The following is a 23148-nucleotide window of genomic DNA, read 5'->3' as shown; positions in this document are numbered from 1 at the left end:
AAATATGTCCAAAGATGTGCAAGTTAGATGGACTGGCCATGCTAAGTTACCCAGTGTGCAGCGATGTGCAGGCTGAATGGATTAGCCATAGAAAATGCAGGGTTACAGGGATAGGATATGGGATGGGTCTTGGTCTTGGAGGAATGTGTTTTGGAGGGTCAGTGTAGACTCAATGGGCCAAATGGCCTGCTTCCACGATATTATGTCTCTGTGATGGAAACAATATGGCAGTTCCATATGTCAATTCATACCCTGAACTGATCAGTCTTACCTATAGTACTCTTTGCCATTAAGGTAGAGACTATACACACTTTCATTCCTCCCTTACGAGGCAACATGGCTGAACTCACTCTACCTTGGCTCCTTTTCCAAGTTAAACTGTATTGTCACTGAACTAATGCATTGTACCCCCTGCCTCTGGTGAACTTGTTTAAACTCATCCTAAAGGCATCAAACTGTGCTGCAAGAATGTTAGTCCCATTCTGGTTCAGGTGCAAACCTTCCCACCTTGCCCAGAAATGGTCCCAGTTATCCAGGAATCTAAAACCTTCCTTTCTGCACCAACTCCTGAGCCACACATTCATCTGATCTATTCTCCTATTTCTGTACTCGCTAGCATACGGCACTGTGTGTATTCCAGAAATTACAACCTTTGAGGTCCTGCACTTCAATCCACTGCCTAGCTTGCTGAACCCTTGATGCAAGATGTCACCTGCTTTTCTAACTGTATCATTGGTTCCAATGTATATTATGACGTTATGAGCGAAACCAAGGCCCCTCAAAATATATTAAGATAGCTAGATGCCAACTCTGATTTTAGAAGGCAAATATAAGGCGCTGTGTTCTGGGTGCAATTTGATTGATCAAACTACTAGGCCTGAAACAAAACATTTTATTCATACACAATAGTTAAAGAAAAGGAAGAATTGAATAACAACTCTACTGGAAAAATTAACAGACTAATAATTTATTAATCTACTAAATCACAAATGTTCCAATATAGTGATATCCCATAGACTCACGCTTGACAAAGGCAAATTTAGTAAAATAAATGTCATATGCAGTTCTCCAGTCCAGGAGAAAAAAGAAAACACAAAACTCAGAGCTCAAGTATTTGCTGAACAGGGAGAGATTAGATTAGATTAGATTACTTTGTATAGCAGTTTCCAAACCCCAACAGCCAATGAAAACTAAAGTAAAATTCTGGTTCTGTGGGAGCTTGACCCCACCCATTCAGGCTGTTTCTACTCTTCCAACTTTTAATAAAAACCCCAAAGCCTCACAAGCTGTTTACATTATTGGCTTGGAAGATCTGCTCGATACTTTTGTCTCAACCCTACTTCATTTAAAAAAAATATTTCTTGAAACCATAATATCATTACAATGGTCCCAGGAATGAAAAGTTTAACAAGATGAGCAATGTTTGAGGACTCAGGGTCTATACTTGATGGCATTTAGAAGGATGAAGGAGCTATCTAATTGAAACTTATAGAATACGGAATAGCCTGGACAGAGTGGGTGTTGGGAAGATGTTTCCATTGGTAGGAGAGACTAGGACCAGAGGGCACAGCCTTACAGGAAAGTGAAGACCTTTTAGAACAGAGTTAAGGAGAAATTTCTTCAGCCAGAGAGTGATGAATCTATGGAATTCACCGCCACAGAAGGCTGTGGAAGCCAGGTCTTTGAGTATATTTAAGACTGTTCCTGATTGTCAAGAGGATCAAGGGTCACCGGGAGAAAGCGGGAGAATAAAGTTGAGAAACTTATCAGCCGTTATTGAATGGTGGACCAGACTCTATGGGCTGAATGGGGTAATTTCTGCTCCTATGTCTTATGGTCTAATGACTTCTCTCTTATCACCCTCACCCTCCAGGTTACCCTTCATCCAGTGACTCTGATCTTGGCAACACACCATTCTGGGGCCTGTGGCCCCAGAAACATCTAATTGCTCACCTAAATAATAAATTCCCTATTATTATCACTCCTCCTTCTTCTTCCTCTCCTCCTGCAAGTTGGGCCAGTTCTGGTGCTGGTCCTGGTTCTAGCTTCACTCCCTTAGAGATCCATGTGCCCATCTCATCGTCCAGAACTGAAAACCCATCAGTGAGTAGGGCCACAGGGACTCTTCTCATGTGAGTCCGACCATGTCAGGAATCAGTTTGATAAATCTTTATTGCACTCTCCATAGCCAGGCCCCCTTTCCTCATATAAGGAGACCAAAAACGTACACAATACTCCAGTGTGGTTTCACCAAGATTCTGAACAATTGCAACAGGATATCTCTGCCCCTGTATTCAAATCCTTTTATTGTGAAGGCAAGGATCTAACACCTGAATACAGGTTGAGGTGACTAGTTGGGTAGTCAGGGGCAACCATTTAACAGATGCTCTTAATAACCTAAGATGGCTATTTGATGCAAATAACACGATAAAATGGCTTCTAGGCTGCAAGCTGCCAATTCTGCTAAAGCTGTATGGAATTGCTTTTAAGTTACTAACTGCTAAAACTGCATAAGTGACTAACCACAGTCTGCTTCAATAGAGATTAGCAGACAATGTGCCCTTTAAAGCATAGAAATTACTTGACGAGATAAGACAGTCTTATCTGGCCTTCGGTGCAGGTGAAATGGCTCGATTAGTGAGATAAGGGTGGCCTAAGCATTGGAAAATAAAGTTGGTTCCCAGGAAATATCATTGTGGGGAGGGAAGCGGGGGGGGGGGGGGGGTTGTTCGCACACTGCTGCTGCCTAGTCTCCTGAACGGGAAGTGGACTTAACAGAAAACTCCAAACCCCAGAGAAACGGCATTGAATCAATAAACCGAATAATCAATTATCCGAACAAAATAGTACCTACCTATCTCGTTTGGATAATCAATGTTCCTCTGTGGATAACAACTTATTTTTGTTACCCAAGTGGATAACCTCACATCTGCCATGTATTTGCCCATTCATTGAACTTGTCCAAATCATACTGAAGCATTTCTGCATCCTCCTCAAAGCCCACCAACCTACCCAGCTTTGCATTGTGTGCAAACTCCATGTTCCCCAATATTTTTGGGACATTTCTGGTGTCCTTCTTTGTGAAGCCAGGACAAAGTATGTACTTAATTTGTATGTTGTCTTTGTTCCTGAATGTAAAATTCATCTATTTCTGACTGCAAGGGACCTACATTTATCCTAATCAATATCTTTCCCTTGATGTACAAATTGCTTGCAAAAGCTTCTACAGATATGAACCCAAGTTCGCGTTGGTATTCTATTTCCCCCTCTTAATCGGTTGGTCCTCCTGTGCTAAATCTAAACTAGTTTGAATGCTCACGTCTGCTGCTTCTTTTTGTAAACTTTGCCCCTTCCTTGGAACTAATATTATCCCCAATTGTTTCAGCCACCTTTCTTGTTTGATTTTTGTACCAAATAGGAATGATCAATTGTTGCAGTTCCTTCATATGCTCTGTAATGGTTTGCTCTTGCCTATGCAACAATTCACTGAAAATAATTACCTCATTTTATCATAGCCAACTTGCACCTTGTACCATTATAGTTTCATCTATTTCGATCCGGTTATGTCACTCTCCACCTTAGTGAAGGCTATCATATTATGGTCACTCTTCCCCAGCTAATTTGCTAATTATTCCTTACTCATTGCACAATGCCCAATCCAGGATGATCTGTACATGAACTGGTTCCTCAAAATATTGATCCAGAAAACTGTCCTGTATGTACTCCAGGATATTTTTCCAAATCAGGAACAAAAAAGTTGAGATGGGCTCAATCTACAAGTGGATTAAAGTTGATCATAGTTATAGCTTTACCTTTATTGCCCATATCTCTAACTTACTGATTAATGCCTTCCCCAACATGATCACTGCAGTTTGGGGGTTATGGACTCTATGGAGCATCCGTGAGGTGGTGGGTATTGGGGACGCGCATATCCACAAAGTTCAACATAAGCAAGCATGAATTTATCCAGTTTAGTCCTAAAAAGGAATAAGTCAGGATACTTTTTAGTTGGCATTAAGTTAAATGCAGTAGATGCCCAAAGAGAGTAGGAGATTCAGGTCCATAGATCTTTAAAATGCCATGAACAGGCACAGAAGATAATCAAGCTAATAAAATAATGGCCCTATGATTAGTTTCTCCTTTGTTTACCAACTGTTATCATCAAAACTATTGAACGAGTTTGTATAAAATCACCAAGTAACATCCAAACTTTCTGCTTTCAGTGCAGTTAGTGCTTGTAAGAGAGGATGAAGTCCATATTAACAACATACTATGCATATTCAAAATTATCCAATGTCCAATGCAGCAGGGTAAGCTGAAAGTTGAGAAGTCATTTCATAGGCAGAACTCCTAAAGTGAAAAGTCAGAATTCCACCAAAAGACAAAATGTCTCACCAGGAAACCCGGATATCTAGAGTGGAATTTAAGAATTTATAAAAGGTTTACAAGGTACCTGGAAAAAAGTAGTTAATTAATGAACTGGCATCTAGAAGCTCAGAAGGCAAAGATATTTGATACTCACAACTGTGTTTGGGTCACTGGATTGTTCAGCCACCTCTTCTAAGTCACTCAGGCTCTCCAAATCAAAGTCTCTCTCTTTTTCCATCAATAACTCTTTCATTTTTTTCCGCTTATTCTTTCCACTGCAGTAAACACCAATATTTGTCCTGGGGGTCAGCACCTAATGGGTCAGGAACAAAATTTTCAGATTTGTAGATAACCAACACCAGACCAATGTATTCATTACTTTGTTTTCTGATGAACCAATACCTTTATTAAAGAAAAAACTTCCAAATTGCTATTCAATGACAGCAAGATCTTTCCATGGATTGTAATTAATCACTATAGTCACCTGAAAGTCTCTCTTGTAATTAGTGATTGTATCAAAACAGATTAGCTAGCCTATTGCCTCCATTTCAAACTAATTCTGATGAATTACTGGCATCTGCTGCTTTTCAAATCAGGTCTACTTTGTTGCTTGCGTGGTGCTGGTAAGGCACAGCAGGTCAGGCAGTATCCGAGGAGCAGAGAATCGATGTTTCGGGCATATGCTCTTCATCAGGAATGAGACATTGGTGGGGGGGACAGAGAAAAATGGTAGGGGGTAGGTAGCAGGTAGCTGAGAATGTGATAGGTAGATGAAGGTGCAGAAGGTGGTGATAGGTGGGAAAGATGATGGAAAGGTCAAGAGGGCGGTGCCAAGTTGGAGGCTTGGGATGGGAGTAGAGGGAGGGAGGAGAAATGAGGAAACTGTTGAAATCTACATTAATCCCGTGCGGTCGGAAGGTCCGAAGTGGAGGATGAGGTGTTCTTCCTTCATGCATCGGTGGTTAGGGTTTGACTGTAACCCCCACCCTCTCAGCTTATGCTCGAAACATTGATGCTGCCTGACCTGCTGTGCTTTTCCAGCTTCACACTTGACTCTGATCTCCAGCATCTGCAGTCCTCACTTTCTCCGACTTTGTTGTTTCTAAACTTATCTAGAAATGCAGCTAAATAAAATAATAAAAGGTCAGACTCTCTCTCTTTGATGATTACATGCATGAAACACAAAAGCACAAACCATTGCTTAATTCAGTGCTAGTGCACTGTGCACAGTTTTGATTACTTCATGGCGAAAAATGCCAAATTGAAAGCACAGCATAGCTTCAACAGGAGTACATCATGGATTGGCCGAGATACTGGGACAGAGTTTACCAAAGCAACAAAAACCAGGAGGAAATTTGATCATTGAAATCACGATGACTTTTATAGTGAATAGAAAAGTTCCATCTGCTCTAGCTATGGCAAGGTTAGGGGAAAAAAAAAGTCTTTACATAAAGATCTTGTAAAGTTTTGACCCAGGAAGAACCACGGTCAACTGGTACGGCATCAAAAATAGAAAGATTGAAAAAAAACAATTAATAAAAGCCTGCTTCCATGGTGTAAAATTCTATATTCTGTTCCCTTAATGCTAGAGATCAATTCATATCTATCATGCTTCTCAGATGTTGAATTACCCAAAGGAACTTTTAATTATTGATCCTTAGAATGCTAATCGTATCTCTCTCAAACTCCATACTCTTTTTCTGCCCAACTGTTTCACTCCGATTGTACAGTCATTTCATTTTGGTCCAAACCCACAGCTCACCTCAACACTTTCTCACTTTTCCACTTGCTGAATTGAGACCGAAGGACCAATAGAGCATACAAGGTGATCTGGCATTCCTTGTCCCAGCAACAGTGGTCATGACCTCTATTACTTATACTTTAAAAAAGATCCTTTATGTCAAATAATTTCATTTTATGTGGGCATGTGGGTTGGAAGACAAGCTTTATTCAAAACAAGCGAGTCATAGAAATGGACAGCACGGAAACAGACCCTTCGATCTGATTCGTGCATGCCAACCAGATATTCTAAATTAATCCAGTCCCATTTGCCAGCATTTGACCCATATCCCTCTCAACCATTCCAATGCATATACCCATCCAGATGCCTTTTAAATGCTATAATTGTACCAGCCTCCACCAGTTCCACTGCCAGCTTATTCTATACATGGACCACCCTCTGCATGAAAATCTTAGGTCCAGTTCAAATTCTTCCTCTCTCACCTTAAACCTATGCAGTCTAGTTTTCAACTCCCCCAGCTGGAGAAAAGACCATGTCTACGTATCCTATCCATTCCCCTCATGATTTTATAAACATCTGCAAGGCTACCCATCAGCCTCTGTCATACCAAGGAAAATAGCCCCAGCCCTTCAGCTCAAACGCTCCAACCCTGGCAATATCTTTGTAAATCTTTTCTGAAGAGGAGAAAGTGAGGACTGCAGATGCTGGAGATCAGAGCTGAAAATGTGTTGCTGGAAAAGCACAGCAGGTCAGGCAGCATCCAAGGAACAGGAAATTCGACGTTTTGGGCATAAGCCCTTCTTCAGGAATGGGGAAAGTGTGTCCAGCAGCTAAGATAAAAGGTAGGGAGAGGAGGGACTTGGGGGAGAGGCGATGGAGATGCGATAAGTAGAAGGAGGTCAAGGTGAGGGTGATAGGCCGGAGTGGGGTGGGGGTGGAGAGGTCAGGAAGAAGACCGCCTTCCTAACCTGCAATCTTCTTTTATCTTAGCCTGCTGGACACACGTTCCTCAAATCTTTTCTGAACCCTTTCAAGTTTCACAACATCCTTCCAATAGGAGGGAGACCTGCTAGTAATCCAATACTGCATGCAGTATTCCAAAAATGGCCTGACCAATGTCCTGTACAGCTGCGACATGACCTCCCAATTCCTATACTCAATGCTCTAACCAGTAAAGGCAAGCATACCAAATGCCTTCTTCATTACCCCTTTCTATGGGGGACTCCACTTTCAAGGAAAGGAACCTGCACTCCAAGGTCTCTTCGTTCAATAGTACTCCCCAGGAACTTACCAATAAGTCCTACCCTGATTTACTGTTCCAAAACGCAGGACCTCACATTTACCTAAATTAAACTCCATCTTCCATTTCTCAGCCTAATGACCCATCTGATCAAAATCCTGTTGGACTCTGAGATAATCTTCTTCACTGTCCACTCTGCCTCCAATTTTGGTATTATCTGCAAACTTACTAACCATGCCTCCTATATTCACATTCAAATCATTTATGCAAATGTAAAGCAGTGGGCCCAGCGCCAATCCTTGTGGCACACCACTGATAACAGGCCTCCAGTCTGAATAGCAACCCTCCACCACCATCCTTTGTCTCCTACCTTCGAGCTAGTTCTATATCAAAATGGCTACTTCTCCCTGTATTCCATTGATCTAGCCTTGCTAACCAGTCTACCATGAGGAACCTTCTCGAATGCCTGACTGAAGCCCATACTGATAACAAACACCCCTCTGTCCTCAAATACTTTTTGTTACTTCTTCAAAAAATTCAATCAGTGTTGGACTGAGTTGGACAATGGTAGAAATCACACAACACCAGGTTATGGTCCAACAGGTTTGTTGGGAGCTCTAGATTTTGGAGCAGCTTTCCACCGCTCCTTCATCAGGTGGCTGTGAAGTACAAGGTCACAAGACACAATTTATAGCTAAAGATTACAGTGTCACACAGTGATACATTGAACAAATCTGGATTGTTAAGTTTTTCATCTATTAGAATGCAGGTTTCAGTTCATTAGCCAAAACACGTTATCGATGAAGATGAGCATCTCGTGAAGACGTTCAATACATCTCCACTTCTCACTTTTAAAAAACCGTCATATCTTCAACAGGTGATTGTTTGCAGCAAACAACACCATACAACCCTGTCATGTCAACCACTGCAAAATGTGTCAGTGTCAACACAGATATCACCATTACCTGTGGTGGCAGGTATGCATGCGACTCAGCCAAAGTTGTCTATATCAAACACTGCAGGCAAGGTCGTACTGAGGCATGGTACATTGGTGAGACCAAGCAGATGTTACGACAACGGTTGAATGGACACCGCACAACAATCAACAGACAGAGGTGTTCCCTCCCAGTCAAGGGAGCACTTCAGTGGTCAGGGCTTTGGATCGAGTGACCATCCTACAAGACAGACTTCAGGGCAGGCAACAACACAATGCAGCCGAGCAGAGGCTGATAGCCAAGTTTGGCACCCATGAAGATGGCCTCAAACAGGATCTTTGGTACAGGTGACCCCACTATATATACACACACACAACACGTCTCTCATGCACACACAAAAAAACACCCCCCAACATGCACATCCTCTCACAGGCTCATACTCCATCACACACTCTCTCTCTCTCACACACACACACACACACAAATTCACAGGGAAGATTGGGAAACAAACAAACTCTGACCTCACATCTTGAATGCATTGCCTGAGCTGAGATGTCATGTTTTGTTAGAAAACCTCAAGTTGTCTTAAGAAGGTGACTTAATGGTAGTTTTGGGCTTTAATATATTAATGAACCGAAACTTGCACTGTAAAAGATAAAAGACTTAACAATCCAGGTTTGTTCAATTTTGACACTAATATTTTGCTAAAAATTCTGTGTTGTATAATCTTACATCCTGATGAAGGAGCAGCACTCCAAAAGCTAGTGCTTCCAAATAAACCTGTTTGACTATAACCTGGTGTTGTGGGATTTCTAATGCAATCAAGTTAGAGAGACAGTTTCCCATGCACAAAGCCATGCTGACAATGCCTAATCAGTCCTGGACTTTCCAAATACATGCAGATCCTGTCCCTCAGGATTCCCTCCAACAACTTGCCAACCACCGTTGTAAGGCTCACCAGTCTATAGTTCCCTCGCTTGTCCTTACCACCTTTCTTAAATAGTGGCATCATGATAACCAATATCCAGCCTTCCAACGCCTCACCTGTGGCCAAAGATACAAATATCTCAACAAAGGGCCTAGCAATCACTTCCCTCGGTTCCCACAGACTTCCAGGCTACACCTGATCAGGTCCCAGGGATTTATCCACCTTTATGCTAGAGATCTTATAGCACAGAAAATCGACCATCATGTCTGTACTAGTCAAAAACAACCATCTAGTTAGACTAGTTTTCCTCACTTGGCCCGTGGCCTGACAATGCCCATTTAAACACTTCTGAAATGTTAGAAAGTCATCTACCACCCTTACAGGTAGTGAGGTCCAGATTCCCACCACGCTCTGGTTGAAAAATAATTTATCCACACATCTCCTCTGAACCACCAGCACCTTACCTCAAATCTACACCACTGGTCAATGATCCCTCAATCAAGGAAGAAACTTCCTGTCGACCCTTTAATGTCCCTCATAATTTTATATACCTCAATCACGTCCCCTCTTAAACACCTCTGCTCGAAGGAAAACAAACTGACCGTCCAAACCCTCTTCATAACTAAAACTCTCCAACCCAGGCAACATCCTGGTTAATCTGGTCTACACCCGCGCCAGTGCCATTACATTCTTCCTATAATCTGGCTTCCACAACTGCACACAACACTCTAGAGTCATAGGAGTCCTACAGCACGGAGACAGGTCTTTTGACCCAAATTGATCCATGCCAACGTGTTCATCCATGCTCCCCCTATTTCCCTGCACTTGGCCCATATTAAACCATTCAGATCCATTTGTCCAAATGCCTTTTAAGTGTTGTTAATGTACCGGTCTTAACCACCTCCATTGGCAGCTCATTCCATATGCATACCACCCTCTGTTTCAAAAAGGTTGCCCCTGAAGTTCCCTTTTATTCTTCCCCCACTAACCTGAAACTGATGCCCTCTGGTCCTCAATTCCCCAACCCTGGGGAAAAAAAACGAGTGCATTCACCCTATTGCTGCCTCTCATGATCTTAAACTTCTACAAGATCCCCCCCTCAGTCTCCTACTTTCGAAATAAATAAGTCCTAGCTTGTCCAACTTCTTCTTGGACTGTTGAGTCCTGGCAGCATTCTTGTAAATTTCTTCTGCACTCCTTCCAGTTTAATAACATCCTTCCTATAACAAAGCAACCAAAACTGAATACCGAATACCAAAACTGAATACCGAATACCAAAACTGAATACCGAATACCAAAACTGAATACCGAATACCAAAACTGAATACCGAATACCAAAACTCCAAGCTCAGCCTCACCAATGTTCTGAACAATTGCAACATAACTTCCCAACTTCTATACTCAATGCCCTGACTGATGAAGGCTAGTGTGCCAAAAGCCACCTTCATTGCCCTGTCTACCTGCAAGTCCACTTTCAGAGAACCATGAACCTGAATTCCAAGGTCCCTCTGTTCCACTACAGTCCTTAAAGGCCCTACCATTTACCATCAAACTCCTGCCTTGAGGTGACTCTCCAAAATGCAAGACATCATACTTACCCAGATTAAATTCCATTTGCAACTTCTCGGCCCCCTTTCCCAGCTGATCAAGGTCCTTCTGCAATTTCTGATAACTTTCCTCACTGTCCATGATACCACCTATTTTAGTGTCATCTGTAAACTTACTAATCCTGTCTTGTACATTCTCATACAAATCATTGACACGGATCTTCACCAAAGAATTCTGACAAATTTGTGAGAGAATGATCTCCCACGCACAAATCATGCTGACTCTTCCTAATTAAATCCTGCCTTTCCAAATGCATGTAAATCTTATCCCTCAAATCTCAAGTAACTTACCCACCACAGGATATTAAGCTAACTGGTCTACAGCTCTCAGATATTTTCTTTGCAGCCCTTCTTGAATGCAGGCACAACATTCACTCCTCTCCAGTTTTACGGGACCTTACCCATGGCTAACGATGATGCAAAACTATCAGCTAGGGTCTCCGCAATTTCTTCCCTAGCTTCTTGCAGGGTTCTTGGATACATCTGGTTAGGAGCAGGAGATTTATCCACCTTCACACATTCTAATGTAACACCTCCTCCACTGTGATATGGACTCTCTCCATATCACCTCTAACTTCTCCAAGTTCCAAAGTCTGTGTGCCTTTCTCCACAACAAACACAGGAGAAATATTCATTGAGGACCTCGCCCATCTCCTGCAGTTCTTCACATACATCTCCACTTTGATCCTTGTGAGGGCCTAGTTGCTTTTTTTCCTTTTTAATATATGTAAAGAACCTCTCTGGATTCACCCTAATCTATAGTTCTCGTTCACCTTTCTGATTTTCTTCTTCAGTCAACTCCTGTATCCCCTATATACCTCCAGGGATTCCCTTGATCCCAGCTGCCTGTACCTAAGTCAGACCTCCTTTTTTAAAATTAATAGAACTAGTTGTGCCCTAACCAAGATTTTATGCAGTTCCAGCATAACCTTCCTGCTCTTAAACACCATGCCTTGTCCAAAAGGTAACTATCATTTCTTAACCACTTCATCCACCTGCCACGATACCCCTAAGGAAGCGGTGAATGTGCACACCAGGGTCTTACCATTCATGATGTATTCCTTTGCCTTGTTTATCCAGCCACTGCATTACCTCACATTTATTTGGATTGAATTTCACATTGCCACTGATTAGCCCATCTGACCAGTCCGTCTATAGCTTCTTGTAGTTCATGGCCATCCTCCTCATTTACCACCCCACCAATGCTGTAAATGGCTATAAGGAGGGACTAGATTAGTTTGGATTGTTTTCTTTAGGGCAGAGAAGACCGAGGGGGGACATGATTGAAATGTATAAGATTATGAGGGGTATGGACAGAGTAAATAGATGGTTGAGGGGTTAATCACGAGGGGACATAGTTTTAGCATAAGGAGCAGGAGATTTAGGAGAAAACATTTGCATTCAGGTGGTGGTGGGAATCTGGAATATACTTCCTGGGAAGGTAGTGGAGCTTACAAACTGAAGAAAATTATTTGGAATGAGTACTTCAACTATCACAAAGTTCAAGGTTATGGGATTAAGGCACTTTAGTAATAGTTACGTTGGGCCAACTTGATGGGCCAACTGTCCATTTCTACACTGCATGAACCTATGAATCACTGATTCTACCATCCTAATCTGCCCTGTTGCCTTCAGGGATCTAATGCCAAGCACACCAAGATAGTCTGAGCTTCCTCATGTCCTATTGTTCATGGAGTACTCCCTTGTTCATTTACTGCTTCCAAAGTACATCACCTCACACTTAACAGGATTAAATTCCATCCAGCACTGATCTGTCCATCTGGCCAACCCATTTATATCATCCTGCATCCTAAGACCTTCTTCCTCACAGTCATCCACCAGTTCAATCTTGGTGTTATCTGCAAACTTACTTAGCGAAGTTGATTTTAAAGAAAGTCTTACTTGTAACAATGTGTAGGTAGAGTTCTTCTTCAAGAAGGTCCGAGCAGTACGTTCTCTCCAGGCTCGAGCAGCTGCTACTTGGGATTCCACTTGGGGAAGTGGATCCAGCCGCACTGGTATAGGGCGTCCTCTTGCAAGAAGGCTTTCCAGCTGATCTAGATATGCATTGTGAGATCCCTTCTGTACACAGCAGAAAACATCACAGTAAGACAACATTTCAAAATAATTAATCCTCAACTTGTAAGACAAAACATAACCTGCCATAAACAAATATCAGTACTGCAGCAGTATCCAAAATAATATCACTTTTGACATTAGGCTTAAAGTTTCAAACATGATCACTGATCAATTTTTTTTTATTACTGACAAACAAGCTCAATATTATATAAGCAGCTGATTATTTTCAAGGCATTGCAATTATAGACCCAGTGGGCCATAAGGCTGCTATCTCACTAGAAAAAAGTACCTGTGGTGACTTTGACCTGAGTCACCACACCTCAGGTGAGGGGTGGGGTAGAGAAAGTCAGGCCTTCATGGTGACTTCAGTCAGTTTAGGAACTGAACTCTGATTGGTGACTTCTCTACACATGGATGCAGGGGACAGATGGAGGCCAGTCACTTGATCTGTTCCTCTTTCCCAAACACTGATAATAAATCAGGATAACCCACTATTCATTTCAGCAAAGTATACCAAACTTAGACACAAAAAGTCTTTCTGTTTTGCATTTTAGCTGCTATTTCAAGCCCAAGTCATTATTTCAATCTCACTTTGCTTCCACCTCTCTGACATTTCCTCTCTTTTCCCTCCATGTAATCTAACTATGCCTCTTCCATGCTTCAGGTACCTATCCATTAGTAATAATGTTAAGGCAGCCTTCTATGGTCTAAAACAACAGCCTGCACTGAGTTCTGATCTAGAGGTCTCAATGGCAACAGGGAATGCCTCATTGATGTTAACACCGGATACATCAGAACCCTGACAGGAGTGAGGCTGAATTTTTTTTTAACCTTGAGTGATTTTATACAAAAAATAAGCATAATATTACAATATTTGTCTTGAAAAAAGCAAAGCAAAACATTATTCACAATAGAAAGGTAGAACAAACAAGGGAAAACGACCCTATTCCTTTTATCATCACACAGTAATTAGCAACATAATCATTGACGGAACTGAAAGAAAAGCTATAAATCAGAATCTGTACAACCTGATAAAGCTTTTAAGCATGGTTATTATCTAGGAACATATAGTGCTGTAAATCAAGCAAGACTTGCCCAGCTCATTTCCAAGGATACCACTTTAAGAACTATGAAAAAAGAACAAAGAAACCCACAGGACAGGAAAAGGCATGTGCCAATCATCATGCCCTAATTAAACTAAACAAAAAACCTGCAGTCCTTATTAATAGAACATAACAGCGCAGTCCAGGCCCTCGATGTTGTGTCGACCTGTGGAACCAATCTGAAGCCATCTGTCTTACACGATTCTATTTTCATTCATATGTTTAGCCAATGACCATTTAAATGCCCTTAAAGTTGGCAAGTCTACTACTGTTGCAGGCAGTGCGTCCCTATTACTCTGAGTAAAGAAACTACCTCCAACATCTGTCCTATATCTAGCACCCCTTATTTTAAAGCTATGTCCCCTTGTGCTCGCTATCACCATCCGAGGAAATTGGCTCTCACTGTCCACCCTATCAAACCCTCTGATTACCTTGTATGTCTCAATTAAGTAACCTCTGAACATTCTCTCTAACAAACCTGAGGTTTTTGATGCACATCCCTCCAATCCCTCCCTATTCATATAACAATCCAGATGCCTCTTAAATGTCACCAATTTGTCTGCTTCCACTACCTAAGTGTCAGATAATGACTATATCCACACATTGGTCTTCTGATTTTACATCTCCTCTTAATAACGTACAGTTGTATCATAGAATCACTACCAGTATGGAAGTAAGCTGTTCTGCCCGAGTCCCACACCAATCCTCTGAAGAGCATCCCATCCAGACCTAGTCCCCTTAACTATCCCTGTAACCCCTGCATTTCCCATGGCTAATCCACCTAGCCTACAAATCCCTGGACACTTCTGAGCCATTTGGTATGGCCATCCATCTAACCTGCATATCTTTGGATTATGGGAGGAAACCAGCAAAGACATGGGGAGAATTTGCAAACGCCACACAGACATCGCCCTAGGGTGGAATCGAACCTGTGTTCCTGGCTCTGTGAGGCAGCAGTGCTAAGCACTGAGCCACCATGCCACCCAAATGTAGCTGTCCAGTCCAATAAGAAAGGATGCATTGTTACAACAAAAACAAATTGTCGGAGAAACTAGTATCTGTGGCAGCACCCATTAGTAGCTGACAATGGGTTGTTGTGAGAGCAGCATAGATGATTCCCATTCTCTTAAGCTGACCATAACTTACTTCCTTAATTGCTCAACTCTGTTTCTTTGGTTTATTTTAGGATGCATTGTTGCATCTATTTCTTTGAAATTACAGAATCCATACAGGATCCCTACAGTGTGGAAACAGACCCTTCTGCCCAGCCAGTCTACACTGATCCTCCAGAAAGTCACCCACCTAGACCCGTTCCCCGACTACTCTACATTCACCCCTAACTAATGAACTTTATTTACATTTCCCTGAACACTATGGGCAATTTAGCACGGTCAATTCAACTAACTTGCACATTTCTGGATTGTGGGAAGAAACCAGAACACCAGGAGGAAACGCAAACAGACATGGGGAGAACATGTAAAAGTCACGCACAGTAACCAGAGGCTGGAATCGAACCCAGGTTTCTGGTGTTGTGAGGCAGCAGTGCTAACCACTGAGCCACCGTGCTGCCATAAGGGAACCAAGAGGATCAAGTGTCACTGGAAGAACATTTCGGAGACAGTGATAAATGAATTAAGGTTCAGGATGACAGCAGAAAATGACATACAGAATAATAAAGATATACTGGCAGAATGACTGCAATCAGACAAGAACAGAACTGGTCACATGTTTGGAATGAGAGAGTCAGAGGGATCATGAGAAAACAAAGAAGCGAAGCAAACAGGAATTATGACAAAAGACTAGCAGTCGAAATAAAATGGGTGCCAAAACATTTTCTGAAGGCAAATAAATAGTAAAAGAGCAGACAAAGTAGTAGCAGGGATGATTAGTGACCAAAGGGAATTTATAGCCTGGAAGCAGGCTACATGGATGAGGCAATAAATTAATGCATTGTATTTATTTTTATCAAAGAGGGAGACACACTCAGTCCACGATGACACAAAAGAAAATTCAATCACGAGAAGAGTTCAAAATTGCCAAGGGAAAGTGTTGGCGAGACTGTTGATACTTAAAAGTTGACAAACACGAGGACCAGGTGTGATGCATCCAATGATTTTGAAGGCAGCAAGAATGGAAACTGCAGGAACCCTGTCCAGCCAGGAGATTGGAAATACGCACACAATACAGCTCTAATCAAGAAAGGTTGGAAGCATCTGCCAACACTGCAGTCGGTTTTACAACATAAATGGCAGGAAGCATCTTGAAATAGTTACTCGGGATATAGTTAGCGGCCACATGAAAAAAGGTTGGGTTATTTACAAACAGTCAGCATGGATTTCTAAAGGAGCAACAGTGTTTAAACAACTTGGAATTTTCTCAAAAGATAACAAAAAGACTCAATGCTGTTGATGTAATGTATTAATGGATTTCCACAGGTCTTTGATAACAGTGCCAAGCAGCAGACTTGAGGAAAGTTTAGATCATGGATTAAAATGGCCAGTAGTAATATTGACTGAAAATTGGCCGAATGTTAGGAGATGGTGTAATAGCTTATGAATATTTTTCAGGCTGGAGGAAGTAGTATATATTGGGAACCTTGCTTTTCCTATATTAATAATTAAGATACGCAGGGAACAATTTCAAAGATTGCTGCTCAAACAAAAATCGGAACAGCTACAATAAGAACATTGTAGACCTGCAGGAGGAATAGGCAAGTTCGTGGACTGAGCAATAGGTGACAGATGAATTTCAATGTAGAGAAGCGTAAAATGATGCACTTTGATCGGAAGAACATTCAAAGACAATATGAAACCAGGAGTACAATTCTATAGGGGTTGCAAAAGCAGAGGGTCCTAGATGGATATGCACACAGATCACTGAAAGTAGCAAGACAAATGGAGAGAACAGAAATCATACAGTTGCCTCTGCCTTATTAATAGGGGCATAGAATACAAGAGCAAGCAGCTGATGTTGAACTTGTATAAGACACTAGACCTCAGCTGGAATACTGTGTATAGTTCTGGGTTTTATGTAATCAGATAAATGCAAATACATTGGAGAGAATGTAGTAGTGATTTAGAAGACTGGATCAGGGATGAGAAACTCAGCAATGAAAGTCGATTGAAGTAGTTGTATCTGTTCTACTTGGTAAGAAAAGAGGCTAAGAGGAAATCTAATCGAGGCTGCAAAAATCATAAGCAGGCTGGATAGGGGGGTGTGTGGATAAAATCTATGGATTTAAATTGCTTGACAGAAGAAGCAAGGACGAAGTGAGAAAAAACATCACCAAGCACTAAGTAGTTAGGATGTGGAATTTATTGCCTGGAAAAGTGGCGGAGCCGGCTCAATTGAGGCATTCAAGAGGAAAGTGGAATTACTTGGATAGAAATAACGTGCAAGGAAAATGGTGGGGGGTGAGGTTTGAAGCGCCAGCATTAGGACCATGGGCTGAATAGCGTACTTTAAGATTTCTGTGATTCTGTGAAGAAAGAACCTAATCATTGCTCCTTGACATACAGTGATGATATTTTCACTGAAGACACTACTGGCAAAATCCTGAGGGTTACCATTGACAGGCTATATAAAAACTCTAGATACACAGCAGGTTAGGAATCCTGCAGCAAATAACTTGATTTGCATCAAGCATTCGCTTCTTTCACTATCATTGCATGGTTGCAGCATCACGTACCATCTGGGAAATACACTGTAGAAAGTCAGGGAAGGACTCCTTCAACAGCACCTTCCATTTCCAACAACACTGAGAAGGACAAGGGAATAGATACATAGGAACACTACCAACCACAAGCTCTCCTCCAAGCCAAGCACTATCCAGACTTGGAAATCAGAGTAATGGCATTAATATTTCTTGAATCTTCTCCCTAACAGTAGTGTGGGTGTTCCTACAGCAAATGGACTACAGTAGCTTAAGGTGGCAGCACCACCATGTAATTGGGGTTGAGCAATAAATGCTGGCTCGGACAGTGATGTCCAGATAGCCTGAATGAATAGACCAACAAAAAAAAATTCCTCCTTTAGCAATCCAGTTCAAATTCTTTCCATTGCAAAGATCACAAAAACTTAATTGAAGAAGCCTGACTCAGTTTGTGCCATGCAATAAATATGCTTTTCAGATTTACAGGTCATTCTGTTTCAATGCGTGTTTCGTCAATGTGAATGCACTGTAACACTATTGATGAATAGGGGACTATCTTTTAAAATGTGTGTTGGCTGTAATGCGATCACAGCACCAACACTTTAAACATGGTTTTAAAGCACGATTTTACATTAACGTGGGACTGTACAAGAATGCCACCATCGTGTTATAGAAGAACTGACTATATTTGGTAATGATTTAGATGCCTTAAAATGGGAGGGGTAAGAATGAAGCCTGTGATTATTGTACTATACAGTCAACTATCAGGAACTATTGAGAATACAGCAAACTTTTTAACGAATTGGCACCTATGGATCAGGAGTGCACCAGTTCATCAAATATTCCAGTTGAACAAGAGGCCCACATAATAAGAACAATACAGCACAGAAACAGACCATTCAGCCCTCCACGCCCATGCCATCATATGTTGCCCTTCCATACTAAAATTGTCTTAATTTACACAATCCATACCGCACTATTCCCTTCCTATTCATGCATTCATCCAGTTGCTTCTTGAGTGCTGCTATTGTGTCTGCTTCCACCACCTCCTCTGGCAATGCATTCCAGGTACTGACCATCCTTTGTGCAAAAACCTTTTAAACATCTTTGTGAGTGGTAGATCATGACTCTCAAATTTTTCCCAAGTACTTTGATGAAGTGACCAAGAAGTTGACGAGGCGGTGGACATAGTCCAAATGGATTTCAGTAAGGCCTTTGATAAGGTTCACATGGTAGACTGCTCTGCAGTGTTAGATTGCATGGAATTCAGGACTATCTAGCAAACTGAATACAAAGTTGGCTTGATGGTACGAAGCAGAGGGTAGGAGTGGAAGGATGCAAACTAGACTGGAGGCCTGAGACCACTGGAGTGCCTCAGGGGTCAGTGCCAGGCCCATTACTAAGAGAAAGTGAGGACTACAGATGCTGGAGATCAGAATCGAAGAGAGTGGTGATTCTCCTGCTCCTCAGATGCTGCCTAACTGGTTGTGCTTTTCCAGCACCACACTCTTCAATGCTGGGCCCATCACTGTCTGTTATCTATATCAGTGATCTGGATGAGAATGTAAAAGGCATGATTAGTAAGTTTGCTGACGACACTAAAATAGGAGGCATCGTGGGCTGTGAGGAAGGTTAACAGAAAAAGCAGTAGGAACTTGATCAGCTGGGGAAGCGGGCTAAGGAATGACAAATGGAGTTTAATATAGTTAAGTGCAAGGTCTTGCATTTTGGAAAGTCAAATCAAGGTAGAAGTTTCATAGTCAATGGTAGGACCCTAAGGAGTGTAGTGGAACAGAGGGACCTTGGAGTTCAGGTGCGTGGTTTTCTGAAAGTGAAGTGATGGTAGACAGGGCAGTGAAGGCAGCTTTTGGGACACTGGCCTTCATCAGTCAGGGCATTGAGTATAGATGTTAGGAAGTTAAGTTGCAGTTCTACAAGACATTGGTGAGGCTGCACCTGGAGTACTGTGCTCAGATTTAGTCACCTTGCTATAAGAAGGATGATGTTAAACTGCAAAGTGTGCAGAAGAAATTTAAAAGGCTGTTGCCTGGACTCAATGGTCTGAGTTACATGTGTATGGAGTGGTTGGACAAGATAGGATCTTTTTCCTTAGAGCACAAGAGATTCATGAGGGATCTTATAAAAGGTGTATATGATCATGAGACATGGATAGGATGAATGCACTCAGTCTTTTTCCTAGAGTTGGGGAATCGAGGACTCAAGGGCATTGGTTTATGGTTTGAGGGGAAAGAATAAAAGGGCACTTGAAGGGAAACATTTTTACACAGAGCATATGGAATGAGCTGCCAGCGGAAGTGGTTGAGGCTGGTACATTAACAACATTTAAAAGGCATTTGGACAAATATATGAATAGGAATGGACTAAAAGGATACAGGCCAAGTGCAGGGAAATGCAGGTTCAAGTGGATAGACATTTTGGTTGGCATAGTCCAGTTTGGGCCAAAGGACCTGTCTCTATGCTGTAGGATCCTGAGACTCCCTTTTAAACTTCCTCTACACACCTTGAACCTATATACCCTAGTAATTGACACCTTCACCTCTGATTCCTGAAGAAGGGCTCTGGCCCGAAACGTCGAATTTCCTGTTCCTTGGATGCTGCCTAATCTGCTGTGTTTTAACCAGCAACACATTTTCAGCTCAGTAATTGACACCTTCACCCTGGGATACTTTCCATTCTACCCATGACATGCACAATCTTATAAACTTCTACCAGTTCGCCCCTCAACTTCCTGCACTCAGCAAAAACAAGCCCAGTCTATCCAACCTTTCCCAAACCAGGCAACGTCTTGGGAAACCATTTTTGCACACTCTCCAAAGCACCCACATCCTTCTGGTACTGTGGTGACCAGAACCATATGTAATTTTCCACGTGTGGCCTAACTAAAGTTCTATAAAGCTGCAGCATAACTTGTCTATCCTTATACTCAATAACCATTCCAATGAAAGTAAGCATACCATATGCATTTTTTATTACCTTATCTAGCTGCGCTGCCACCTGTACACCCAGATTCACTCTGCATATCAACAGCCCTAAGGGTTCTGCCATTCATTGCATAATTTCCACCTGTACTTAACCTTCCAAAATGCATCACCTCACATTTGTCCAGATTAAACTCTATCTGCCATTTTTTCTGCCCACGCCTCCAAATGATCTATATCCTCCTGCATCCTCTGACAATTCTCTCACTATCCAAAACTCAAACAAACTTTATAACATCTGTAAACTTTCTAACTGCATTTCTAGCTACATTTTCCTCCTAATTATTTGTGTAGGCTGGACACAGCAGAGGTCTGATCCCTTTGGAACACCACTAGTCACAGCCCTCCATTCCAAAAAGCATCCTTCCACTGCCGCCCTCTATCTCTTATAACTAAGCGAGTTCTGTATCCACCTTGCCAACTCACCCCTGATATTGTTACAAAAAGCAGGCCATACCACCAGTGCTTTATCCAGAGGCGCACTGTTGATGTTACCTAGGATGGTGACAAAACATCCGAAAACGAACCTTCCAGCTCAGTGAGCCAATCTACATCCACAATCTCAACCTGAGCTATAAATCTTCTCAAAACTCGCTAGTATTTGAGGTATATAATTTTTGCCAGCTCATCAATAGTGCTGGTTTACAAAGCTCCTTTTAAAACAAAGTCTGGTGTATACCAAACTACCATTTAACTTTATAATTACATTTCATGTATAATTTGTGACTAAGTGCCATGCACAAGTGTAAAACGTGACAGCAGCTTCACTCCATCAAATATCTCTCAGCTTGGTAATGAAATAACTAATTTTGATTTGCCAAACAAGGTGAATTCAAGCCTGGATAAATCAGGGCCTGAAATGGAAAACAGCACAAGACCAAGTGCTACTTCAAAAAGTATGGTAAAAGCAGCAAATTAAATTCAGCCATTTGGCTTAGGAACAATTCAGCAACAGGTGACAAAGATGGCTGAGCACCAAGTCCACTAACTGCAGTTATAGTCCTGGAACTTTGGTGGAATCAGAAAATGAAAGGATAGTCGTTAGAAATGAAATGAAAGCTTTTGGACTTAAAATATCATTTTCTCTATTTATTGAACAGTTTAAATGCCTCAAAACTTGCCTGAATAGCTTCCACTTTGGCCATCCAGTCTTTGGCTTTTTGCAACGCTTCCTTAAGCACCAGCACATTAGGCAAGTACGCAGGAATATTCTTTGCCTCATTTACAATGCCTTCCAGAGTTGCCATGCCATGCCTTGGCCTGCAAGAACAAAAGGGCCATTATCGCCATAATAAAGACAGTCATCCATAAACAAACTCAAACCTTAAATTCTCAAACCAAAATCTACCCAGATTTTCTCCCAAATGCAAATGTGATCCTATGCTATTGACACATTTGGATACCAGTGTCCTCAACTTATAGAAATGTGATTGCTGGTGTCCTATCAGCTTCAGGACCTATGATTGCTTCTGCTCAGCCAACTCAAGGTCAACAATTTGGTCTCAATTCCTTGAGCTTCATCAAACAGCTGTTGTGACCAAACCCAGCCTTAAATGTCAAACCCAACACACAAATTTCGACATGAGGAGGAGATCATTGACCCTGCATATTCAAGCCCCCTCGTTCAAAGGAACTGGATTAACATCAGAAGACTGTGAAATAACAAGATTCCTTAACTGCCTTGAAATTTTGGACTCTCCTCTGCAAGATATTGAATTTACACTTTGGCCTGGATCTGTCAAGGAGTGAGTGTCATGGTCAGATTGCTGTTACACCCAAACACTCACCCGACTGATACTGCTCAGCACTTTTTGCCAGGCTTCCAAGTCCAAATTTTACAGAAATGTGAAATTCAATGTTCAGAAAGTCCCATAGTCACAGTACAGCAAACTCAAAAGAAAGGCCAGACACACCGCTTTTACAGCAACAGCTGCCAGATGACAAATTTCACTACCCAGTATGAATGGGTGAGTGAAATGGGCAGATGAATGAATTGTGGGAATCAGGTCAGGGTGGAATGGATTTCAGGGGGTGGTTGTGCAGTAAGTCAGTAAGGAGAGGGAACAGACTGGGGATGAAGTGGGTGGTGTGGAGGTTCAGGGGAAACTGGGTGGTCAGTAAGAGTGATTGCAAGGAATCACTTCTGTGCAGGAGTTAAACTAGGTCCTTTTCATTTAACCTTTGCTGAAAATATATCCAGATAAGTAAACTGGAACTGTTTTGAACTCGAGCTCAGAGTCAGAGATTTTATGGAGTGTACAGGAAGCATGGGAATTGCATGTCAAAGTTTGAATTTCCTTAGCAATCCCCATAAAGATAAATGCATTGGGATTCAGTGGGGTCCTGACAGGCGCACCCAGTCGTACAAACAGGCTGATGATGCGGACATCAGAATATTTGGGAGATTAGAAAACAACTTTGATTATCCGAACAAGACGAATGGGGAATATTTCGTTCGGATAATGGATAACGTTTTTACAGGACCTTGAGATCTTG

The 23148-nt window shown here is 41.9% G+C and overlaps 1 protein-coding gene across 2 annotated transcripts in view; it reads right to left on the bottom strand.

Moving 5' to 3' along the window:
* Nucleotides 1-23148, bottom strand: part of kdm5a (lysine demethylase 5A) — a 216135-nt gene that overhangs the window by 32848 nt on the left and 160139 nt on the right. For both annotated transcript variants that reach the window (XM_060840034.1, XM_060840036.1), the window contains 3 exons: nt 21774-21912; nt 12722-12901; nt 4523-4681 (listed from right to left, as the gene is read on the bottom strand). In XM_060840034.1, the coding sequence (XP_060696017.1) occupies nt 4523-4681; nt 12722-12901; nt 21774-21912 (478 nt within the window). The remainder of the gene's footprint in view (nt 1-4522; nt 4682-12721; nt 12902-21773; nt 21913-23148) is intronic.

The sequence above is a fragment of the Hemiscyllium ocellatum genome, chromosome 19 (assembly GCF_020745735.1).
Source record: "Hemiscyllium ocellatum isolate sHemOce1 chromosome 19, sHemOce1.pat.X.cur, whole genome shotgun sequence".
In the NCBI taxonomy this organism is placed as follows: Eukaryota; Metazoa; Chordata; class Chondrichthyes; order Orectolobiformes; family Hemiscylliidae; genus Hemiscyllium; species Hemiscyllium ocellatum.
This window is presented reverse-complemented; position numbering and strand designations above follow the sequence as displayed.